This window comes from Sus scrofa, chromosome 7 (assembly GCF_000003025.6).
Source record: "Sus scrofa isolate TJ Tabasco breed Duroc chromosome 7, Sscrofa11.1, whole genome shotgun sequence".
NCBI classification, from domain to species: domain Eukaryota; kingdom Metazoa; phylum Chordata; class Mammalia; order Artiodactyla; family Suidae; genus Sus; species Sus scrofa.
Window position 1 is genome coordinate 60,602,719 of NC_010449.5, and position 21,436 is coordinate 60,624,154.

At 44.6% G+C, this 21,436-nt stretch overlaps 1 protein-coding gene across 2 annotated transcripts in view; it reads left to right on the plus strand.

The window, feature by feature from the left end:
- Positions 1-21,180, plus strand: part of ADPGK (ADP dependent glucokinase) — a 39,861-nt gene extending 18,681 nt beyond the window's left edge. The window contains exons 4-7 of one of the 2 annotated variants that reach the window (XM_021099100.1): positions 11,688-11,808; positions 16,576-16,772; positions 17,400-17,498; positions 19,659-21,180. In XM_021099100.1, coding sequence (XP_020954759.1) covers positions 11,688-11,808; positions 16,576-16,772; positions 17,400-17,498; positions 19,659-20,210 — 969 coding nt within the window. In that variant the 3' untranslated portion in view covers positions 20,211-21,180. Of the gene's footprint in view, positions 1-11,687; positions 11,809-16,575; positions 16,773-17,399; positions 17,499-19,655 lie in introns of both variants that reach the window. The other variant, XM_021099099.1, reaches the window with a different exon arrangement.

Here is a 21,436-nt window from a genome sequence, read left to right on the forward strand (position 1 = left end):
GAATATTGTAATGGTGGGAGAGAGGAGTAGCTGATGCTTTCTGAGGGCTTACTCTATGCCTGATGTCGCTAGTGCTTTGCGAAGATTACCTCATTTAATCCCTGCAGCAGCACAGAAGGCCACGTGGTAGTTGGTCCTGTTTTACTTTCCCCATGAAGTTTGAGGCATGGAGAGGGTCACGCTAATAAGAAATAGAACAATTTTTTTTTTTTTTTTTTTTTTTTTTGGTCTTTTTAGGGCCATATCCACAGCATATGGAAGTTTCCGGGCTAGGGGTTGAATCAGAACTGCAGCCACAGCCACAGCAACATGGAGTCCGAGCTGCATCTGTGACCTACACCACAGCTCACGTCAATGCTGGATCCTTAACTCACTGAGCAAGGCCAGGGATCAGACCTATATCCTCATGGACACTAGTCAGGTTTGTTACCACTGAGCCATGACAGGAACTCTGAACAGTTCTAACCTAGGACCCCAGTGTCCACGTGCTTGAGTATCTTATCATGTAATGGTTAAGAACCTGTGGGCTAAGGAGTCATTGCCTGCGGCTGGGGATTATATAGTGATAAGAGAAAACTTAGTCGACTGTTCTGTGAACCTGGATCCAGAGCATTAAAATACAAAGGTATCTCGATGAGGGTCAGTAGAGACGTGTCTTCAAGTCTTAAATCACTGTTTAAGACAATGGTTCTTAATCACATCTGAGTTCAAAATAATACCTGTTATTTTGTTATGTTCAAAATAACATCTAAGAAGTTCTTTTGCTCCCAGTGGGATATGTATGAGGGGAAAATCCAGCAAGGAGGTTATTGCTGTTGTCCTGCTGTAAAATGATTTCGGTTTGGATCAGAGCCGCTGGAAGAAGAGAAACATCTATCTAAAGCCTACTAAAGTGGAATCACTTGGTGCTAGACCATAAATAAGGACAAAAATGATAGGTTTAACAAAGTTGATTCCAGAATAAATGAATGTGGGAAGTGCAGAGTAGATGTGGCTACTAACCATAGAGAAAGGGAACCACAGATAGGCCTCTAGTTTGGGGCAACCAGACTGAAACTAGAAATAGGGGCAGGGCACAGAACCGAAAGCCCCAGAGATGGGTCCAGAAGTACAGCTAAATGATCAACAGTTCAAGAGGGGAAAATTCATATGGGGCCACACTGTACACCAAGGGAGAGATGTGCTTAGATGTGGAGAGCATATTAAAGTGTGACCATTCACATATTAATAAGAATTAAAGTTTTCAGAGAGTTCCTGTTGTGGCTCAGTAGTTAATGAATCTGACTAGGAACCATGAGGTTGCGGGTTCAATCCCTGGCATCTCTCAGTGGGTTAAGGATCTGGCGTTGCCATGAGCTGTGGTGTAGGTTGCAGATGCACCTCAGATCTGGCATTGCTGTGGCTGTGGCGAAGGCCGGCAGCTACAGCTCCAATTTGACCCCTAGCCTGGGAACCTCCGTGTGCTAAGGGAGTGGCCCAAGAAATGGCACAAAGACAAAAAAAAAAAAAAAAAAAAAAAAAGCAGTGCCTTTATGAAATATATTTTGCAGTTTAGCAAGAATTAGGAGTAGATGATGTTGGATCTTGTCAAAATGCTGTTTATGTGTCTATTGAGATGATTGTTTGGTTTTTGTTTTTTAGTTTGGTATATGGTAACTCCATTGATTCTCAAATGTTAAACCAACTTTGTACCCTTGGGATAAACCTCGCTTGCTTCTGATATATTACCTGTTTTATATATCGTTGGATTAAATTAACTGAAATTTTGCTTAAAATTTTTTACATCAATTTGTCTGAGAGATATTGGTCTGTATTTGTCATTTCTTGTAAGTCTGTCTGGTTTTAGTATCAGGGTAATACTGACCTTATTGAAGGAGTATTTCAGTTTAAAAAAAAAAGTTTGTGTAGAATTGGTATCACACCTTCCTACATGTTTATAGAGTTCACCAGTGAAGCCCTCTAGGCCTGAAGGCTAGATGTGTGAATGTTTTTAACAACTTTGATTTAATAGTTGAGCAATTCAGATGTTCTATTTCTTGAGTGAGCTTTGTTGGTTTTATCTTCAAAGAATTTGTCCATTTCACCTAAGTTGTTGAATTTATTGGCATAAAGTTAGTCATAATGTTTGTTCCCTTATACCTAAGGTCTATAGAATCTGTAGTGATGTCCACTCTGTCTTTGCTGATACTGGCAATTTATGTTTTTTTTCTTTTCCTTTATCAGTTTGGCTATAGGTTTATCAGTTTTACTGATTTTTTCAAAAAATAATGAGCTTTCAATTGCAGTGTTTTTTTTTTTCTATATTTTTCTCTCTTTTTTTTTTTTTCTTTTTTTTTTTTTTGCTTTTTAGGGCCTCACCCATGGCATATGAAAGTTCACAGGGTCAGGGTTGAATTAGACCTACAGCTGCCAGCCTATACCACAACCATAGCAGTGGGGGAATCGCATCCGAGTCTGCAGCCTACACCACAACTCACGGCAATGCCAGATCCTTTAAACCACTGAGCGAGGCCAGGAATCGAGCCCGAGTCCTCATGGATGCTAAGTCAGATTAGTTTCCACTGAGCCATGACGGGAACTGCTATGTTTTTCTCTTCTCTATTTCTTTGATTTCTGTTTGCTTTGAATTTAACTTTCTCTTCTTTTTCTAGCTTCTTAAGGAGGTAGCTCCAGACTTTTCTTTGTTTTCTGGTAAATAGTATTTAGTGCTATAAATTTCCCTTTCAGTACTTCTAGGTGTATCCCACAGATTTTGAGACTTTGTATTCTTATTTTCATTCAGTTCAAATTCTTTCTGTTTTTCCTTTGATTTCTTTATTTTTTCTTTCTTCTTTTTTTTTTTTTCTTTTGGTAATAGTTGATTTCTGTCAATTTCTGCTGTACAACAAAGTGACCCATTTATAGTTGTGAATAGTGCTGCAGTGAACATAGGGGTGCATATAACTTTTCAAATGAAAGTTTTGTCTGTATGCATGCCTAGGAGTGGGATTGCTGGATCATATGGTGGTTCTATATTTAGTTTTCTGAGGTACCTCCATACTGTTTTCCATAGTGGTTGTACCAATTTACATTCCCACGAACAGTGAAGGAGGGTAAGCTTTTCTCCACACCTCCTCCAGCATTTGTTATTTGTTGACTTGTTAATGATGGCCATTCTGACCGGTGTGAGGTGGTACCTTGTAGTTTTGATTTGCATTTCTCTTAAGAATTGGTGATGTTGAGCCTTTGTTTCATGTGCCTGTTGGCCGTCTGTAATAGCTTCTTTGGAGAAGTGTCTATTCAGGTCTTCTACCCATTTTTCATATTTTTGTTTGTTTGTTTGTTTTGGGGGGGTGATATTGAGTTGTATGTGTTGTTTGTATGTTTTGAAGATTACGCCCTCTCCGTTGCATTGTTTTAAACTATTTTCTCCCATGCCGTAGTTTGTCTTTTTGGTTTCTTTATTGTTTCCTTTGCTGTGCAAAAGCTTATCCATTTGATTAGGTCCCATTGGTTTATTTTTGTTTTTATTTCTATTGCCTTGGGAAACTGATCCAAGAAAACATTTGTGCGGTTGATGTCAGAGAATCTTTTGCCTGTTCTCTTCTAGGAGTTTTATGGTATCTTGTCTAATGTTTAAGTCATTAATCCATTTTGAGTTTATTTTGGTGCAGGGTATGAGGGTATGTTCTAGTTTCATTGATTTACATGTAGCTGTCCATTTTTCCCAGCACCTCTTGCTGAAGAGACTATCTTTTCCCCATTTTGTATTCTTGCCTCCTTTGTTGAAGATTGATTGACCATAGGTGTCTGGGTTTATTTATGGGTTCTCTACTCTGTTCCACTGGTCTGTATGTCTGTTTTGATACCAGTACCACAGTGTCTTGATGACTGTAGCATTGTAATACTGTCTGAAGTCTGGGAGAGTTCTGCCTCTTGCTTGGTTTTTGTTCCTCAGGTTTGCTTTGGTATTCTGAATTTTTTATGGTTCCATATAAATTTTTGGATTGTTTTTTCTAGTTCTGGGGAAAATGTAATGGATAATTGGATAGGAGTAACATTAACTCTGTAGATTCCTCTGGGTAGTATGGCCATTTTAACCATACTAATTCTTCTTCTAATCCAGGAACATGGAATATCTTTCCATTTCTTTGAATCTTCTTAAATGTCCTTGATTAGTGTTTTGTAGTTCTCAGCGTATAAGTACTTCACCTCCTTGGTTAGGTTTATTCCTAGGTATTTAATTTTGGGGGGTGGGATTTTAAAAGATATTGTATTTTTATATTCCTTTTCTGATATTTTGTTTTTAGTATACAGAAATGCAGCTGATTTCTGAATATTAATCTTATATCCTGCTACTTTGCTGAATTTATTGATAAGTTTGGAGTAGTTTTTGTGTGGAGTCCTTAGGGTTTTCTATATATAGCATCATGTCATTTGCATAGAGTGACAGTTTTACCTCTTCTCTTCCAATTTGGATGCCTTCCATTTCTTTTGTTTGTCTGATTGCTGTGGCTAGGACTTCCAGTACTATGTTGAATAAAAGTGGTGAGAATGGGCGTCCTTGCCTTGTTCCAGATTTTAGCCTAAAGGCTTTCAGCTTTTCTCCATTGAGTATTATATTTGCTGTGGGTTTTTCATAAATGGCTTTTATTATGTTAAGATATGTTCCCTCTATACACACTTTGATAAGAGTTTTTATCATGAATGGATGTTGGATTTTGTCAAGTATTTTTTCTGCATCTATTGAGATGAGGTTTTTGACTTTGCTTTTGTTAATGTGGTATATGATGTTGATTGATTTGCATGTGTTGAACTATTCTTGTGAATTCAGGATGAATCCCACTTGGTTGTAGTGTATGATCTTTTTTATATGTTGTTGGATTTGGTGGCTAAACTTTTGTTGAGAATTTTTGTGTCTATATTCATCAAAGATATTGGCCTACATTTTTTTTTTTTTTTTTTTTTTTTTTTTGCCTTCTTAGGGCTGAACCCACAACTATGGAGGTTCCCAGGCTAGGGGTCAAATCAGAGCTGTAGCTGCCAGCCTACACCAGAGCCATAGCAACACGGGATCCAAGCCATGTGTGCGACCTACACCACAGCTCATGGCAACACCGGATCCTTAATCCACTGAGCAAGGCCAGAGATTGAACCCGCAACCTCATGGTTCCTAGTCAGATTCATTTCTACTGCACCATGACGGGAACTCCTAATTGCCCTTTTGAGTTCCTCATTGACCCATTGGCTTTTGAGTAGCATATTGTTTAGTCTCCATGTGGTCAGGTTTTCTCATTTTTTTTTTTCCTGTGGTTGATTCTTGATTTCATGCATTGTGGTCAGAGAAGATACTTGAAATATCATTTCTATACTCTTAAAGTTGTTGAGGTTAGTTTTGTGCCCCAGTATGTGGTCAGTTCTTGAGAATGTTCCATGTGCACTTGAAAAGAATGTATATTCTGATTTTTTTGGATGTAATATCCTGAAATTGTCAATTAAGTCTTACTTTTCTATTGTGTCATTTAGAATCTCTGTTACCTTGTTGATTTTCTGTCTAAAGGATCTGTCCATTTATGTGAGTGGGGTGTTAAAGTCCTCTATTATGATTGTATTCCCATCAGTTTCTCCTTTTATGTCTGTTAGTATTCGTTGTATGTATCTGGATGCTCCTGTATTGGGGCATATATATTGTCAATTGTAATATCCTCTTCTTGAATGGATCCTTTTATCATTAAATAGTGTCCTTCTTTGTCTTTCTTTATAGCCTTTGTTTTAAGAGTTTATTTTGTCTGATATGAGTATTGCAGCTCCTACTTTCCTGTCTTTTCCATCGGCATGAAATATCTTTTTCCATCCCCTCACTTTCAATTTTTAAGGTGGTTCTCTTGTAGGCAACATATTGTATGGCTCTTGTTTTTTTATCCAGTCTACCACTCTGTTTCTTTTGATTGGAGCATTCAGTCCATTGACTCTTAAGGTAATTATTGATAAATATGTATTTATTGCCATTTTAAACCTTGTTTTCCAGTTGATTCTATGTCTCTTCTTTGTTCCTTTCTTTTTCTGGTTGGATGATTTCCTTTTATTTTATGCTTGTGTCCTCTTCTTTTAGTGTTTATGAAAGTAATGTTTGGCTTTGATTTGTGGTTGCCCTGTTTTTCAAGTATGTTAACCACTTCCTGTTTGCTTTAGCCTGATAGTCATATAGGCTCAAACACATTCTACCAAAAAAAAAAAAATGATGGAGTTCCCATCGTGGCACAGTGGTTAGCAAATCTGACTAGGCAAAAAGACAAAAAAAAAAAAAAAAAAGACTAGATTTTCTTACTTTCCTTCCCAACATTCTATGATTTTGTCATTTTTTAACCTTCTTCATGTTTGTCTTTGCTTTTCCTTGTGTTTATTTCTGCTTTTACAATATGTTTCTTTTTTCTCTTTTAGATCTGTATACTGGCTTATTCAAGTGATTGCTTTGAATTGTGATTTCTTCCATCCTATTTCATTCCTCTGTGTTTCTTTTAGAATTGGTTTAGTATTGCTGTACTCTTTTGGTTTTTGTTCATTGGAGAAATTCTTTTATTTCTCCTATTTTAAATGATATCCTTGCTGGGTAGAGTATTCTAGACTCCCAGTTTTTCCCTTTTGGCACTTTGATTATATCTTGCCACTCTCTTCTGGCCTGTAGTGTTTCTGTAGAGAAATCAGCTGATAGCCTTTTGGGGGTTGCCCCTTTTTTTAACACTTAGTTTTTCTCTTGCTGCCTTTAGAATCCTCTCTTTAACTTTTACCTTTTTTTTTTTTTTTTTTTTTTTTTTTAATAATACTTCTTGGTGTGGGTCTGTTTGGGTTCAACTCGTTTGGGGCCCTCTGTGCTTCCTGTATCTTGATATCAGTTTCCTTTTGATTAGGAAAGTTTTCAGATGTAATTACTACAAGTATATTTTCAATCCCCCCCCTTTTTTCTTCTTCTTCTTCTTCTTCTGGAATCCCTATTGTGTGTATATTGGCCCACATTGTATAATCCCATAGATCTTATACTGCTTTCCTGTTTTTTCATTTGGTTTTCTGTCTGCTGTCCCGATTGGGTGATTTCCATTATTCTGTCTTCCAAGTCCCTAATCGTTCCTAATGAATTGTTATTCATTCTGCTCTGCAGTGCCTTTAACTCAGCTTGTGTCTCTGCAAATGAATTTATTTAATTTTTCTTGGCTCCTCCTTATATTTTCTAGCTCCTTTCTAAAGTAATCTGTATTACTGTTCATATCCACTCTTAATTCCTTCATATTTGCTCTTCATTTCTTCAGTATTTTCGCTGTCTCCCCTTTGAACTTGGTGTCTGCTGGACTGCAGAGGTCTGTCTCTTTGTTGCTCCTTCAGGTGAATTCTCCTGTTCTTTTAACTGGGGATGGTTCCTGAGCTTTGTCATTTTGCTTATATTTTTCTTATTCTGTGAATTTAGGGAAAACAACTACTGTTGTTGTGGAGAGTTGTTTATATGCAAGAGCACCCCTGGGTATTTTGTGAGGGCTTACTATTTATTTTTGGTATGAGGGCTGCTTTGGTTTGGTTTGAATGCTTGCTCTCTCTGCAATGTGTGCAGGCTTTATCCCCTTGATAGGGAGATGGAGGCAATGGGCAGGGCTATTTGCCAGTGCCTGGTTGCTGGGCCCCTGACAGTGGCAAGGACCCATGGGTACGTGGTGCAGGCCACCCCTAGTTGCAGGGCCCTGGGAAGTGGCAGTGAACCTCAGGCAGGTGTAAGTGGCACCAAGGGCACTTGGTAATGGCAGCAGCAAGGCATGTGCATTCCCAGGGGAGTGGGAGCAACAACAGGTGGTGCTCAGTTACAGTGCCCTCCTCTTTGCTGATCTCCGAGGTGACTGGGGCCACAGGTGATGCCTATTCATGAATCCCTCCTAGTGGTGGGCCACACCCACCTCGAGTCTGAGATGACTGTGTTTTGCCCTTGCCACCTGTAAATTATGCAAGAGGCACTGCATCATGCTTAACCTGCACAGAAAGTACCTCACTGCCCTTACTCTTCACAAGAAGTGCCTATTCACCTATAGCCCATGGAAAAGTCGCACCATTGCCCATAGCCTCCCCCAGAAACCCCCACTTTCTGTGACTCTGCGGGTGTGCAGAGAAAGATATTCCCTATGGCAGTCCGGCCCTCCTCCTCTTGCTTCCCCAGCAATGGCGCCTTGCTCTTCTGTAGGCCCAGACTTCTTCCCAGGTTCCCTTGGCTGTGGTGTTCCATTCCCCAGCCTGTAGCACAGAGCTCCCTAACCCCTCAGGCTGTGTCCACACAGCCAACCCTAGTCCTCTCCCAAGAAGTGACCCTCAGAACCTGAGTCTTAGCATCCAGCCCCCTTCTGAGTGTCTCAGTCCATGATGTCCCAGGAAGTGGTACTGATGGTTTGTGTGGTGCTCCCTCAGCTTTGCCCTCCTCAGTCCAGCTGCTGTGCTTTTCTCCAAGGCTTTGAGGTTCCTCCATCTTGGCTGATCTCCCCATCAGTTAGGTGGCTTCCCACGATGTGGGTTCCTTTCCTTTTTCACAGCTCCCTCTCAGGAGTGCTAGTTCTGTCCTGATTCCTTTTCTCCCTCTCTCTCTCTCTCTCTCTCTCATTCTTCCTTTTGTTCTACCTAGTTGTGTGGAGAGTTAACATGCCCTTTTCGAAGGTTTAAGGTCTTTTGCCAGCATTCAGTAGATGTTCTGTGTGAATCGTTCTGCATGGAAATTTTTTTTATGTGTTTGTGGGAAAATGTGAGCACCATGTCTTACTCCTTCACCATGTTGATCCTGCCTCCCCCTTTGATTCCTTAAGATGAGCTATTTAATAGCCCATCTTTGGATTACTTAAAAGTAGCTTCGTTTCTGAAAATTCAGAGGGTTTCCAGATATCTTTCTGTTATTGATGTCTACAGTAATTCCATTGTGGTCAGCGAATATGCTTCTCAGATTCCTGTTGTATTAAGACTTTTTTATTGTCTAGAATATGGTCCATTTTGGTGAAGTTCAGTATATACTTGAAAAGTATGTATGATTTTGTTGTTTAGGGTAGACTTTTATAAATGTCAAGCCAATTTGGTCAATGTTGTTCAAATCTTCTGTATTCTTACTCATTTTCAGTCTACTTGATTTATCAACTATCGAGAGTAATATTGACACCTTCAACTGTAATTATGGACTTGTCTGTTTCCCTTGCAGTTCTGTAACTTTTTGTTTCATGTATTTTTAAGCTCTGTTATTAGATGCATATCTGTATAGGTAGGATTGTTACATACCACTGGTGACTCAATCCTTTTATCATACCAGGGATAAAGAAAATAATTTCGTAATATTATTTGCTGTGTTATCCGTTTTGATTAAAATGGCCATTTCATCTCTCTCTCTCTCTTTTTTTTAATCTTTTTAGGGCCACACCTGTGGCATAGGAGGTTCCCAGGCTAGGGGTCAAATCAGAGCTGTAGCTGCTGGCCTACACCATAGCCCATGGCAACGCCAGATGCTTAACCCACTGAGTGAGGCCAGGGACCGAACCTGCCTCCTCATGGATACTAGTCAGGTTCGTTAACCCCTGAACCATGACAGGAACTCCTCAACTTTCTTTTAATTAGTGTTATTTTGATATATATTTTTTTCCATCCTTCTGCTTTTAACCCATGTGTGTCTTTATATTTAAAATTGTTGGCATTCCCTCTGTGGCTTAGTGGTTAATGAACCCAACTAGAAACAATGAGGATTCGGGTTTGACTCCTGGCCTCACTCAGTGGGTTAAGGATCTGGCGTTGCCATGAGCTGTGGTGTAGGTTGCAGATGCATCTCAGATCCCACGTTACTGTGGCTGTGGCGTAGGCCAGCAGCTGTATCTCCAGTTCGACCCTGAGCCTGGAAACTTCCACATGCGATAGGCAAGGCCCTAAAAAGCAAAAATAAAATAAAATTGTTTGTGGGCAACATAGAGTTGGGGCTTGCTTTTTAATACAATTCGACGTTCTTGGTCTTTTAATTGGGGACATTTAGACCCTTTACATTTAATGTGATTGTTGCTATGTCAGGTTTAAGTCTGACACCTTGCTACTTGTTTTCTTTAGTGGTTGCTCTAGGGTTTCTAATACATGTTTTTAGCTTATCACAGTCTGCTTTCAAGTGATACTGTTAAACTTCTAGATAGAATGTAAGAACTTTACAGTAGTGTTCTTCCATTTCTCCCCTTTAGTCTTTATACTATTGCCATAAACTTACTTCTATATGGGTTATAAATCTCACACTGTGCTGTCAATATTTTTCTTCAAATAGTTAGTAGTCTTTTAAAGACATTGGAAAAAGTACTTATGCAGAGTCACCATTGTTGGCATTCTTCATTCCTTTGTTTAGATCAATATTTCCATCTGCCTAAAAGATCCTTTAATATTTCTCATAAATCTGCTGATGATTAATTTTTGCAGATTTTGTATACCTGGAAACTGTTTTAGGCTAATTTGTGGAGGGATTTGCAGGGCTTACTCAGTTTTTTTGTGTTTGTTAAGGATCACTGTCCTTTGTTGCCCAGTATCCAAATGTTTTGAAAACCATTGTTTCATATATATCTGTATGTTTTTTGTTATTATTGTCAGGCAGGAGAGTAAGTCTGGTCTTAGTTATCTCTTCTTGGAAGCTGAAGTTCTCACCGAGAATTAGAGAAAAGAAAAAAAAAATTGAGAGTTCCCATCATGGTGTAGCAGAAACAACCCAACTAGGAACCATGAAGTTTTGGGTTTGATCCCTGGCTTCACTTAGTGGGTTAAAGATCTGGAGTTGCCGTAAACTATGGTGTAGGTCCCAGACTTTCTGAATCGAGGTGCTCTCTGCTTCTCATATTTGGAAGGCTGCCCTGTCCACATAGCAGCTAAGGAGAGCAGGGAGTCTGATCCCACAGATCAGGTCACCAGGTTGATTAGAGTACTGTGATTCTGAGGCTCTTTTCAATACTGTGTAAAATTCAAACAATTGTTTTCATCTGGCAACTCTGAACAGACAGGATCCCCTATCTGTTTGCCTACATGGGAAGTGAGTCGGTAAAGAAAAGAAAGTAAGGTACAGTGTGTCTTAGTTGGCTCAGACTGCCCTGATAACCAGATGCCTTAGACTAGCTTATTAAACAACAGAAATGTATTTTCTCATAGTTCTAGAGTCTGGGAAGCCAAGCTTACAGGTCCAGCAGGGTTTGATTTATGATGAAGCTCTCTTCCTGGCTTGCAGACAGCCGCCTACTTGTGTGTCTTCACGTGGCCTTTCTTTAATGGATGGAGTGGAGAAAGAGAGCTCGTGCTCATGCTGTCTCTCTCCCCCGCCCTCCCTCTCTCTCTCCCCCTTTTCTAATAAGGCCACCAATCCTATTAGATCAGGAAACCACTCATATGCCCTCACTTGCTTCTGGAAAGCCCTGACATCACATTGGCAATAAGGCTTCAACGTAGGAACATGCTGGGCACAAACATTCAGTCCCTAATGGTGTGTGGCATTCAGCAGCAGCCTAGGTGCCTGTGTACCATGTGTGCTAGGGGCCTTTTGTCAGCCTCTCTCTCATTTCTGGGTACGTCATATCCATACTTTTATTCATTGGTTGAAATGAATAAAAGTGCCTGGGTGTACCTTGCTGCACAGATTCCGTGGGAAGAGGAACGACAGACCTCCTGATGGACTTCGTCTTGCTTGTCTCCAGGTTCTTCTTTGTGGCCCAGTTGGTCCAAAGCTGCATGAACTTCTTGATGACAATGTATTTGTTCCACCAGAGTCATTGCAGGAAATGGATGAGTTCCACCTCATTTTAGAGTATCAAGCAGGTAAGAAGCAAATGAGTAAGTAATGGCGGAAGACTGGTCAAGGTGTTGTCAGATGGGGATGTGATGGTGCTAGAAATTCGTCTTTGTAACGTGTCAGGATCCTGCTCTTGCCTTCCCAAAGGTGTCCTGGCCTCTGGTTCTACTGAGCTGATACTGGCCATTGTCTCAAGGGAGAGTGATATACAATGTTATGACATTGAAGAAGATGCCCAGGGCTGTAAACGTAATTGATCTGAACCCAAGAGAAACCAGGCTAGAGGAAAGCAGGCATCTTGAATAAAAGTGAGAATGTGTTAAAACACACATATCAGGTTTGTCTTTACTGCTAAGAGAAGAGAAAGGCAGGTAACATCTGTTGAGCTCTGTGCTGGCTTCTGCCCTGGGCTTTTCTGGCCAACTGTTCCAAGCTGCTTGGGACTGATTCCAGGCCTCTGGCAGACTTCCTTTGAAGCATTGCATTTTCCCTGGGGTGTGGAAGTGGAAGTGTTTTATATTTAACAATGCTTATATTTTTTCCCAAATAAATCCACCCCATTTATTTATTATGCTGACTACAGATTGGATTTCCGAGAGAATCCTAAATACCTGAACGTATTTCAGTTCTGTTTATTTGATTCTGTGTATTTGCTGTTGTATCTTTCCCCTGCTCAGCACTCAAACTCCTGAATTTCTCATTCAACACATTAGTTTTTGTTTTTGTTTTTTTGTCTTTTAGGACTGCTCCTGTGGCATATGGAGGTTCCCAGGCTAGGGGTCCAATCAGAGCTACAGCTGCTGGCCTACACCACAACCACAGCAACATGGGATCTGAGCCGCGTCTTCGACCTACACCACAGCTCACGGCAACGCCGGATCGTTAACCCACTGAGTGAGGCCAGGGATCGAACCCTCGTCCTCATGGATGCTAGTCGGGTTTGTTAACCGCTGAGCCATGACGGGAACTCCTAAGTCAACACATTATTAATTCAAGTTAAAAGACTCAAGCATCTAAACAGACTAATTGGTACCTTAACACAGGACTTACTTAATACATAATACATGTCAGTGAACTGCTTCCAAGTCAGAAGATGAGGAGAACCTCACCTACTAGAGTAATTGACTTGAGTGTAACGTGATGCAGCATAGTGCATCTGAAAAATTATGCCTTCTTCCATGTGCAAAAAAGGAATTGTTTCGTTCATGGTCCTCTTTGGGGTGCTTACTAGAATGAGGAAGTTAGGAAGGGCAGGGTCTGAAAATTAGAGACAAAAGGTTAGAGTTTGTCTAATCCTCAAGAGTTTAAGGATGCGTAATTTTTGAGTTTCTCTCAGTTTCCGTGGGAAATCAGAGTGATAATTCTTACTGCCCAAAGATGGTGGTAAAGATTAAGGGGTCAGTGTGTATAAACACAGTGAACTGCTTAAATGAGAGGCCTGAGCAAGTCTGTGGATTGGAAGGGTCTAGAATAGTGGAAGGTGTGCCGTTGAGGTTCTCCCGCTGCTGCTGCCAGCTCCAGATTCATCTCACGGCCACGATGATGGTGCTGACTGCGTCAACTTGGGGCCTTCCTGGTGACTACAGAGTGAAGACACTAGGTTCTTCACCAAGACTTTGCTGTTGTATTTGACGGCTGTGCCATCCATGTGGCTAAGAAGACAACTCAGCTTATCTTGAAAGACTATCTCCATCCTTGGGGTTACAAGCTTCCCACTTCAGTTGCTTTTTTCTGCGCCTTATTTTCTTAGTACAAAGCAGTGGCCTTCGACTCAACTTCATGTGAAATTACATTTTCATTGGCCCCTGGAGGAAACCTAGCCAGGTGGCAGCAGCTTAGGCCAGCTCTCTTAAGTTAAATCCATCCCCAGCTTCTCTCTAACCTAGATGAATAAATTCCCAGAGGGATTTGTCAACTTTTTTTCTCTTCTCCTACCAGACTTCCCCGGAGAAGCGTATTTTCAGGCTTTGGGCTGGAGATCCAGTGAGTCACTGCATAGGTTTTGCTGACTTACTGGCTGAAGGGCAAGATCGTAAACTGAGAAAAGGAATCACTTAAATAAACCCAGAGCTTTGTGAGAAAAGAAGGATGTTGACTGTTATTATGGGCTCACCCTGTCCGTGTTGCAGTCATGCCGTTTCTCTGGCCACTCCATCAGTCCCTCGTCCTGTGGAAACTGTGGAAATGCTCCATCCGTCTCCATGTCCCTCCTTGTCTTTGCCTCTCTCGCTTTTTCTTCTGAGGAAGCTAATTTGTTTTGAATGCCCTGTGGCTCTTCTCTCCTCGGTTAAGTGAGGCAGTGCTTCTTAGCAGCTTCCCTCTGAGTGTCAGTTCCAGGTCTTGTCCTGTGGCGAATATCCATGTCGTGTTTTTCCCATTGTGCAGAGTCTTGTCAGTTGGGGAAGTGTTGCTTTAGAATCCATACCCACATTTCCTGCATCATGGGCATTTGAATCATCAGTCATTTCTGTTCTCTTCCTCCCTTATTCTTCCGCTGATTTGATCACGTGGCTCTATGCCAGGCACAGTGTGAGGCAGTAGAAAGATGATAGAAGAAGACACGGGCCCTGCCCTCAGCCCACAGTTCACTGCAGGAGATGGACTCTTGAACAAATGATTGTAAGATGATGTGCCAAGCCCTGTCATAGGGCCCAGCAGCGGCCCAGGGAAGGAGGCCCTGTAATTGAGCCTGCTTGGGGGCGGCAGAGCTGGGAAAGCCTTCCCGGGGAGCCCGTGCCTGCGTTCAGAGATGAAGCAGAGTTGGAATGCTGCAGGCAGCCCTGCGGATGCCATTGGGTACTTTCTTTGGACAAATAATAACACATGGGCCAGGAGCTAAGAAAGGACTGTGGTGTTTAACAAATAATATCCATTGCATCAGGTTTTAGTAAATAGGTGATGATGTCTTCTTTCCTGCTTTGATAGATTTGTATACAAATGAGCCACTTATAGTGTTTTTTCAGAGGAATAGATTCAGTGAAGCTGAACTCAAAGGAGGGATGGGTTTTCCCGGCCTTGACACCCGCTCTAGAGTAAGCCCCCCTCCCTCACACATGAGCACATGCTCCCCATAGAGGCGGGTTTCTATTCACAGAGGCCCAGGAGGAAGCCAGAAGCAGGGCACTGACCACAGTGGGCAGGTCAGCCTGCAGCCTGAGGAAACCCTCTGCTGGGGTTTGTCTGCCTTGGAGGAAAACTTCTAAAGAATAGCCAGTGAGAAGTTCTCATTGTGGCTCAGTGGAAACGAACCCAACTAGTATCCTTGAGGACCTGGGTTCAATCCCTGGCCCCGATCATTGGGTTAAGGATCTGGCATTGCTGTGGCTGTGGTGTAGGCCGGCAGCTGCAGCTCCAATTTGACCCCCAGCCTGGCAATTTCCATGTGCCGCAGATGTAAAAAAAAAAAAGCCAAAAAAAAAAACCGAAAAAACAGTGAATATGATAGAAACTGATGAAAAACTAGGTTTCAGCATCATACAGACTTTAATTTTATAAATGGGACAGATCCTTTCCGTGGAGGGAAAGCTGTGTAAACCTAGATGATAAATCCTGCCCCCCAGTCTCTGGCAGCACCCCAGCCATGCTGGGGTGCCTACTCCTCCCAGGGCTCAGGGGACATGGCCCTCTAGGGACTTGCCCTCAGCAGCAGCATAGCCTAGGCAGCCCTTAGGCTGACTGAGTTTCAGGATTTTCAAGTCTTTAAGGAGAAGAATGTGAGATCCACAGAGTGAGCTGGGAGGGGCCTGTCCACCCCCAGTGCCTCCCCCGCCCCCCGCCCACCCTTAGCAGCATCGAGCTCCTCTCAAGGCTTGGCGGCTCCCCACCTGGCTGCACCACAGAAACTAGGATCCCTCTCCCAACCCCCAGATTCTGAGAGCTGAGAGGTGCCCAACCCCCACCCAAGACCCAGGGCCCCGCCCAAGGCCTCCCTCTGCTTGGACCAGATTAGCTGAGTGGGCACCCCATGCAGGGGACTGCGACAGGGCTAGGGGAGTCACAGACATACCGTGTACCCTTTGAAGAGCAGTGATTTGAAAGTCAAGTAATAGTATAGCTTTGAATACTGGCTCCAAATAGAAGAGAGAAGGAAAAGCAAAATGATGAATCAGCAAAGCATGTAAAGCAAAGTCTGTGGCTCCTCAGAGTGGTGCGAGCACACCCCAGGCTGAGCGTTTGGCGCCGTTCAGGGAAGGCGAACGCTTGGACTGGTCTTAGTCTTTGCTCCAGAGCAGCTTGCACAGAGGAGGCTAGAGCAGCCACATACTCTTAGCTTCTGGAACAAGTGCCCAGAAACCACTGGTGTGGTCAGCCTGACTCTTGGAATTCCAGCCTCTGTGGGTGCAAACTAAATGACAGGTGCTCAGGGCACTACTGCAAGGGGGCACATCCTTTGGGGCAGGCCGCATGTTGCTGCGTTCAGGGACCTGCGTGGCACATGCCAAGCACTGCTACTTGGAAATGACGCTCTGTGACCGGCAGGGATGCAGGCGTCCTGTGTTTGAGAGCTCAGGGAATAGGAGAGCTTTCCCAGAGCTCAGGGAGAGCCACTTTCCAGCCCCTGACAAAGGCGTATAGCACCCCTACCCCATGTTTCTGTGTTTGGGGTCGTGGTTTGGGGAGGGATTGGTGTCCTTCTGACCACCGTTCTGGCCGCAGCGCCACACCTCCCTCAGGCCCAGGCAGCCGGGCCCACTCAGCCAGAAGCCAGCCTGCCAGGCCCCGCCAACCCCCACACAGTAGGAGACTTAAAGCCTCTTCCTTTTCTTCCCATTGTGTTGACTGGGCTTTTCTAGGGGAGGAGTGGGGCCAGTTAAAAGCTCCCCACGCCAACCGATTCATCTTCTCCCACGACCTCTCCAACGGGGCCATGAATATGCTGGAGGTGTTTGTGTCTAGCCTGGAGGAGTTTCAGCCAGACCTGGTGGTCCTCTCGGGATTGCACATGATGGAGGGACAAAGCAAGGAGTTCCAGAGGAAGAGACTCTTGGAGGTAATAGCACCGTTACGGCATTTCACGGACTGCAGCTAGTGTCCTCCTGCAGACTCCCGCCTCTCAGCCCCTGCAGCTTGCGCTGCCTTGCCCTCAGCCCAGCCTCTGGGGACGCGTCGCAGCAGCGGGCTGCGAAGCCTGCCTTCCACTCCAGCGAGGCACCTCGTGGTGCTCTTTGAGGCACAGGCAGCAGCTTGAGTCAGACAGGTCAGAACCTCTTCTTGCCTGAGCCTCTGCTTCCTGTGCTAAACTGAACGTGGCTGCGAGCTGCAGTGTTTATAGTTTGTGTCCTTTTGTGTTTTCCGTATCATCTCATTCACATCGGACCGTGCTGCAGAGTCACGTGGCCATTGGAGCCAGCTGTCTGGTTCAGGTCCCCAGGAAGGGGTGTGACTGTGGAGGAGCGGCTCCTCGTGCTGAGTCCTTAACCACAGGCCCTCTGCAGAGCCTAGAATTCCCTGCTGGCAAAAGCCTCCCTCCTCTGCAGAGGCCGGGACCACCCACGTGGCAGGGAGCTTGCACGAGGAGGACGAGGAGGATGCAGTGCCTCTTCGGACCTGCCCCTTACCCCTTGGCTGCCTGCCTTGTGGTTCTGACGGCAGTGGCGCTCTCCTCTTGTCTCTGCAGGTCGTGGCCTCCATTTCCGACATCCCCACCGGCATCCCAGTGCACCTGGAGCTGGCCAGCATGACCAACAGAGAGCTCATGGGCAGCATCGTGCATCAGGTAACCTCACTGCAGCGTGGGTGTCGAGTCACTCACACCTGGGTCCTGAGATCCAAGCCAGGAGCCAGAACTGTTCTGGAAGAGCAGAGCCCAGAAGCAAAGCCCAGTCGCTCATGGGTGTGTGGGGCCCGTTTCTCCTGCAATGGGGAAGCTGGAAGTGAATGCCTTCTGTGGTAGATTTCAAGAAGAAAATTGAAAGCCCAGCTTGGATGTTCTCGACTAAACTTCAGGAAGCTCAGAGAAAGGAAATTTGGGGGAAGCTCCCTTCCCCACCGTCAGGCCTGAGGTGTTGAGCCTGCGGCAGCAGCGATAATCAGATAAACCCTGGAGTATGATGCTTAAGAGCACAGACTTCAGCAACCAGGGTTGGAATACCAGCTTTGCCACCCTAGGCAGGATTACTTAACCTTCCATTTTATTGTTACTTTACCTCTTTCGTAGGTAATATGTTCATATTGTTCAGAACCCAAAAAGTATTAAAAAGTGAAGTCTCCCTCCTGCCATTGTTACTAGTTAGTTTCATCTGATTCCTCCAGGTTTATTGTACACATATAAGCAAATATGAGAAGATAGCCTTATTTTTTCATCCCTTTTTACCCAAAAAGATAGCATAGCATACTGAATACACTGTTGTACACTTTGCTTTTTCCCACTGGATGCATCTTGGAGGGCTCTTCTCTGTCATCACATGGAGCACGTCCTCAGTCTTCGCTGCCACGAGGTTAGAAGAAGCATATGGTGCCTCCAGTTTCTTTAAGCAGAGCCTTCTTGCTGGCGATCGGCACACTGCCCTTCGTCGTCCCCTACGGCACTGCAGCAAGTAACTTTGTACATGAGTTTATCTGGCCCCGGAGCAGGTCTACGTGTATGATAAATTCTCGGAAGCAGAGTTGCTAGACTGCGGCAGAAAAAGCCCTTCTAAGTTTGCAAACTTACCATCCATGATAACTTGACCCATTTACTTCCGCTAGAATTCTTTACAAGTTCTTGTTTCTTCATGTCCTTGCCTCTGGAATGTGATTTAAAACATGCTTTCTTACCGACCTGACAGGTAAAAAGTGATATTTCAGAATTTTTTTTTAACAGCCTTTTTAGGGCAGTTTTAGGCTCACAGCAAAAGTGAGCAGAATGTGAGCTGCCATGTAGCCCACATTTCTCCACACCCACAGCCTTCCTGCCAACATCCCCTGTCCCAGAATGGGACGTGTGTCAGTCACTGAAGCTGCGCTGACATGTCACCATCATGCAAAGTCCAGAGTTTACACTGGGCTTCACTCCTGGTGTTCTTCAGTATAATTCTTATTTGCACAGTTTTTCTGAGGTCTTCTTTTTTTTTCCCACTTTCTTAAAAAGCCATTTTTCTTTCATTTTCTGTATAACTGTTGGGATCCAACCTTTCCAGGCCTCGGTCCCTTTGTCTGTAAGATGGAGACAGCCCTTAGCTGCGGAGCATCTACAGTAAGCAGTGAATGAACCAGAGCCCTTAGCTCAGAGCCCGGTAAAGAACGTGCAGTGAACAGAGTGCTGTTACTTCAGCAAAGGGGCAGGCCCTTGACTGAGGCCTCACCCGTGGCCTGCAGAAGTTCCTGGGCCAGGGATCAAACCTGCCCCACAAAAGCGACCCAAGCCATTGCAGTGACAACACCAGATCCTAACCCACGGCACCACAGGGGTGCAGGTCCTTTGCATGTCCCCAGGTCTAAGGAAGGACATGCTGAGTAAGAGAGTGCAGTGGACCTGGTGGTTCCCCTCAAGTTAGAAAACCACAGCTCCTGTTCGGTGCCCTTTTCCATACAGTGTTACTGTGGAATACAGTCTTCCCAACCCTTTCCTTTTCCTTTGTGTCTGCACAAAACCCTTGCAGCCTTGGCCGTGGGCTTCTCTACTGTGCTGGTGTAACACCCGCTGACACTCAGGAACTGAGAATCAGGGCCCATCAGTGGTGGGAGGCTCTGCTGTGTGTGTGGAGGCAAAAGCCGGGCACCCTGGAAAGAAATACACAGTGTGTCCCCCACCCCCGATTCCAGGGGCAGGGAGTCTTAAGGAAGAAATACGCCACCCTGCCTTCCTTCCCTGCCTTTAGCCATTGGCTGTGTCCTAGGACAGCCTAGGAGCTGGATGTCCATCACAAAGAGACCCCCATTCTGGTTTTGTTAGCAGGTCTTTCCCGCCGTGACTTCTCTTGGGCTGAATGAACAGGAGCTGTTATTTCTCAGCCAGTCGGCTTCTGGACCACACTCTTCCCTCTCTGCCTGGACCGGTGTGCCTGACGTGGGCATGGTCAGCGACATCCTCTTTTGGATCTTGAAGGAACATGGGAGGAGCGAGAGCAGAGCCTCAGACCTCACCAGGATCCATTTCCACACACTGGCCTACCACATCCTGGCCACCGTGGACGGACACTGGGCCAACCAGCTGGCGGCCGTGGCTGCAGGAGCCCGCGTGGCGGGGACACAGGCCTGCGCGACAGCAACCATAGACACCCATCGAGTGTCTCTGAGGGCGCCCCTCGAGTTCGTGACCTCCCGTTCGGAGGCTGGCTCCAGGATCGTGTTAAACCCGAACGAGCCCGTGGTCGAGTGGCACAGGGAGGGGGTGTCCTTCCACTTCTCGCCAGTGCTGGTGTGTAAAGACCCCGTGCGAACCGTGGGCCTCGGGGACGCCATTTCAGCCGAAGGCCTCTTCTACTCAGAAGTGCACCCTCACCACTAGGAAGGTCGTCATGGGTCCTTTTTCTGCAGGAGAACTAGCCACCCAAGAACGACAGGAGTGAAGTGGTTTAGAAAATCAGAGGGGGTGTCAAAATGGTTTCTGGATCCACCTGAAAGACAGCCAAAGAAACAACAGCAGATTCAACTGTGCCAGATACATTCCAGCCTGCTGACGATTACACAAAAACGTTTCAGGTTTTTAATCAAAATTTATCTACTAACAAGACTGGATTTTTGTTTTTGTTTTGTATGTTGTGCATACAGGGCTAAAAACTTGATTCCCAGATCCCCTCTTCAGGTATTTTCGGGCCTCCGTCTTTGTGCTCGCGAGCATGTCTGCTGGAGAAAGCTTTTCCCTTCCTCCCAACCCACCTGAGAGGCGCTCGCTCACACACCGCTCCCCTGGAGGGGCTGGTAGAGCCCGGCGTGGGTTCTCTGTTCTCAGCTCCGCGCCCACGGCAGGATCACAATTCCCATTCAGTGTTATAATGGAAATATTTAACGAGCACACCTTCTCAGTCTTCTGCTGTCAAACGTAGGACAGGACCTCAAGTGAGAACAAAACAGGTCTTCCTGTGCTTCAGCAATACGGCAGAGGCTGGAGCCAGTCACTGCAGTTTAGAGGCCTGGCGGCCTGCACCTTCCTGCCCTGGCTCCATAACTGTAGGCCGGCTGGTCAGAGCCACTGGCCCAACCTTGCTGCCCAGCTCTGGACATGCTCTCTGAAGTAGAAGACTGATCTGTGCTCATTCTGACCCTTGAAGGAATTTACTTTTACAACTGGAATATGTCTCTGTGTGTGTAACAGATCATGTATGTTTTAATTAACACATCGCATCCATTAAAGAGTTTGAGCTCATAAGAGCCCCAGGATCATGAATAAATGTGTCATGTTACGTATTTATTTTTTTTATAAATCAAGGAGACTTCAAGTGTGCTTTTAAATATATTAAAAATTTACATTTCAGGAGGCCAAAGTTTGTTTGTGATTTATTTCTACCATGACTCTGGATAAAATATAAACCTCCCCCTCCCACCCCCAGCTGCACCTGCAGTGTATGGAAGCCCTCCAGGCCTGGAGTCAAATCTGAGCTGCAGCAAAGCCAGATCCTTAACCCACTGGACCAGGCCAGGAATCAAACTTGTGCTACCACAGAGACAACGCTGGATCCTTAACCTGCTGTGCCACAGCAGGAACTCCAAAATGTAAATCATTTTGATCTTGAC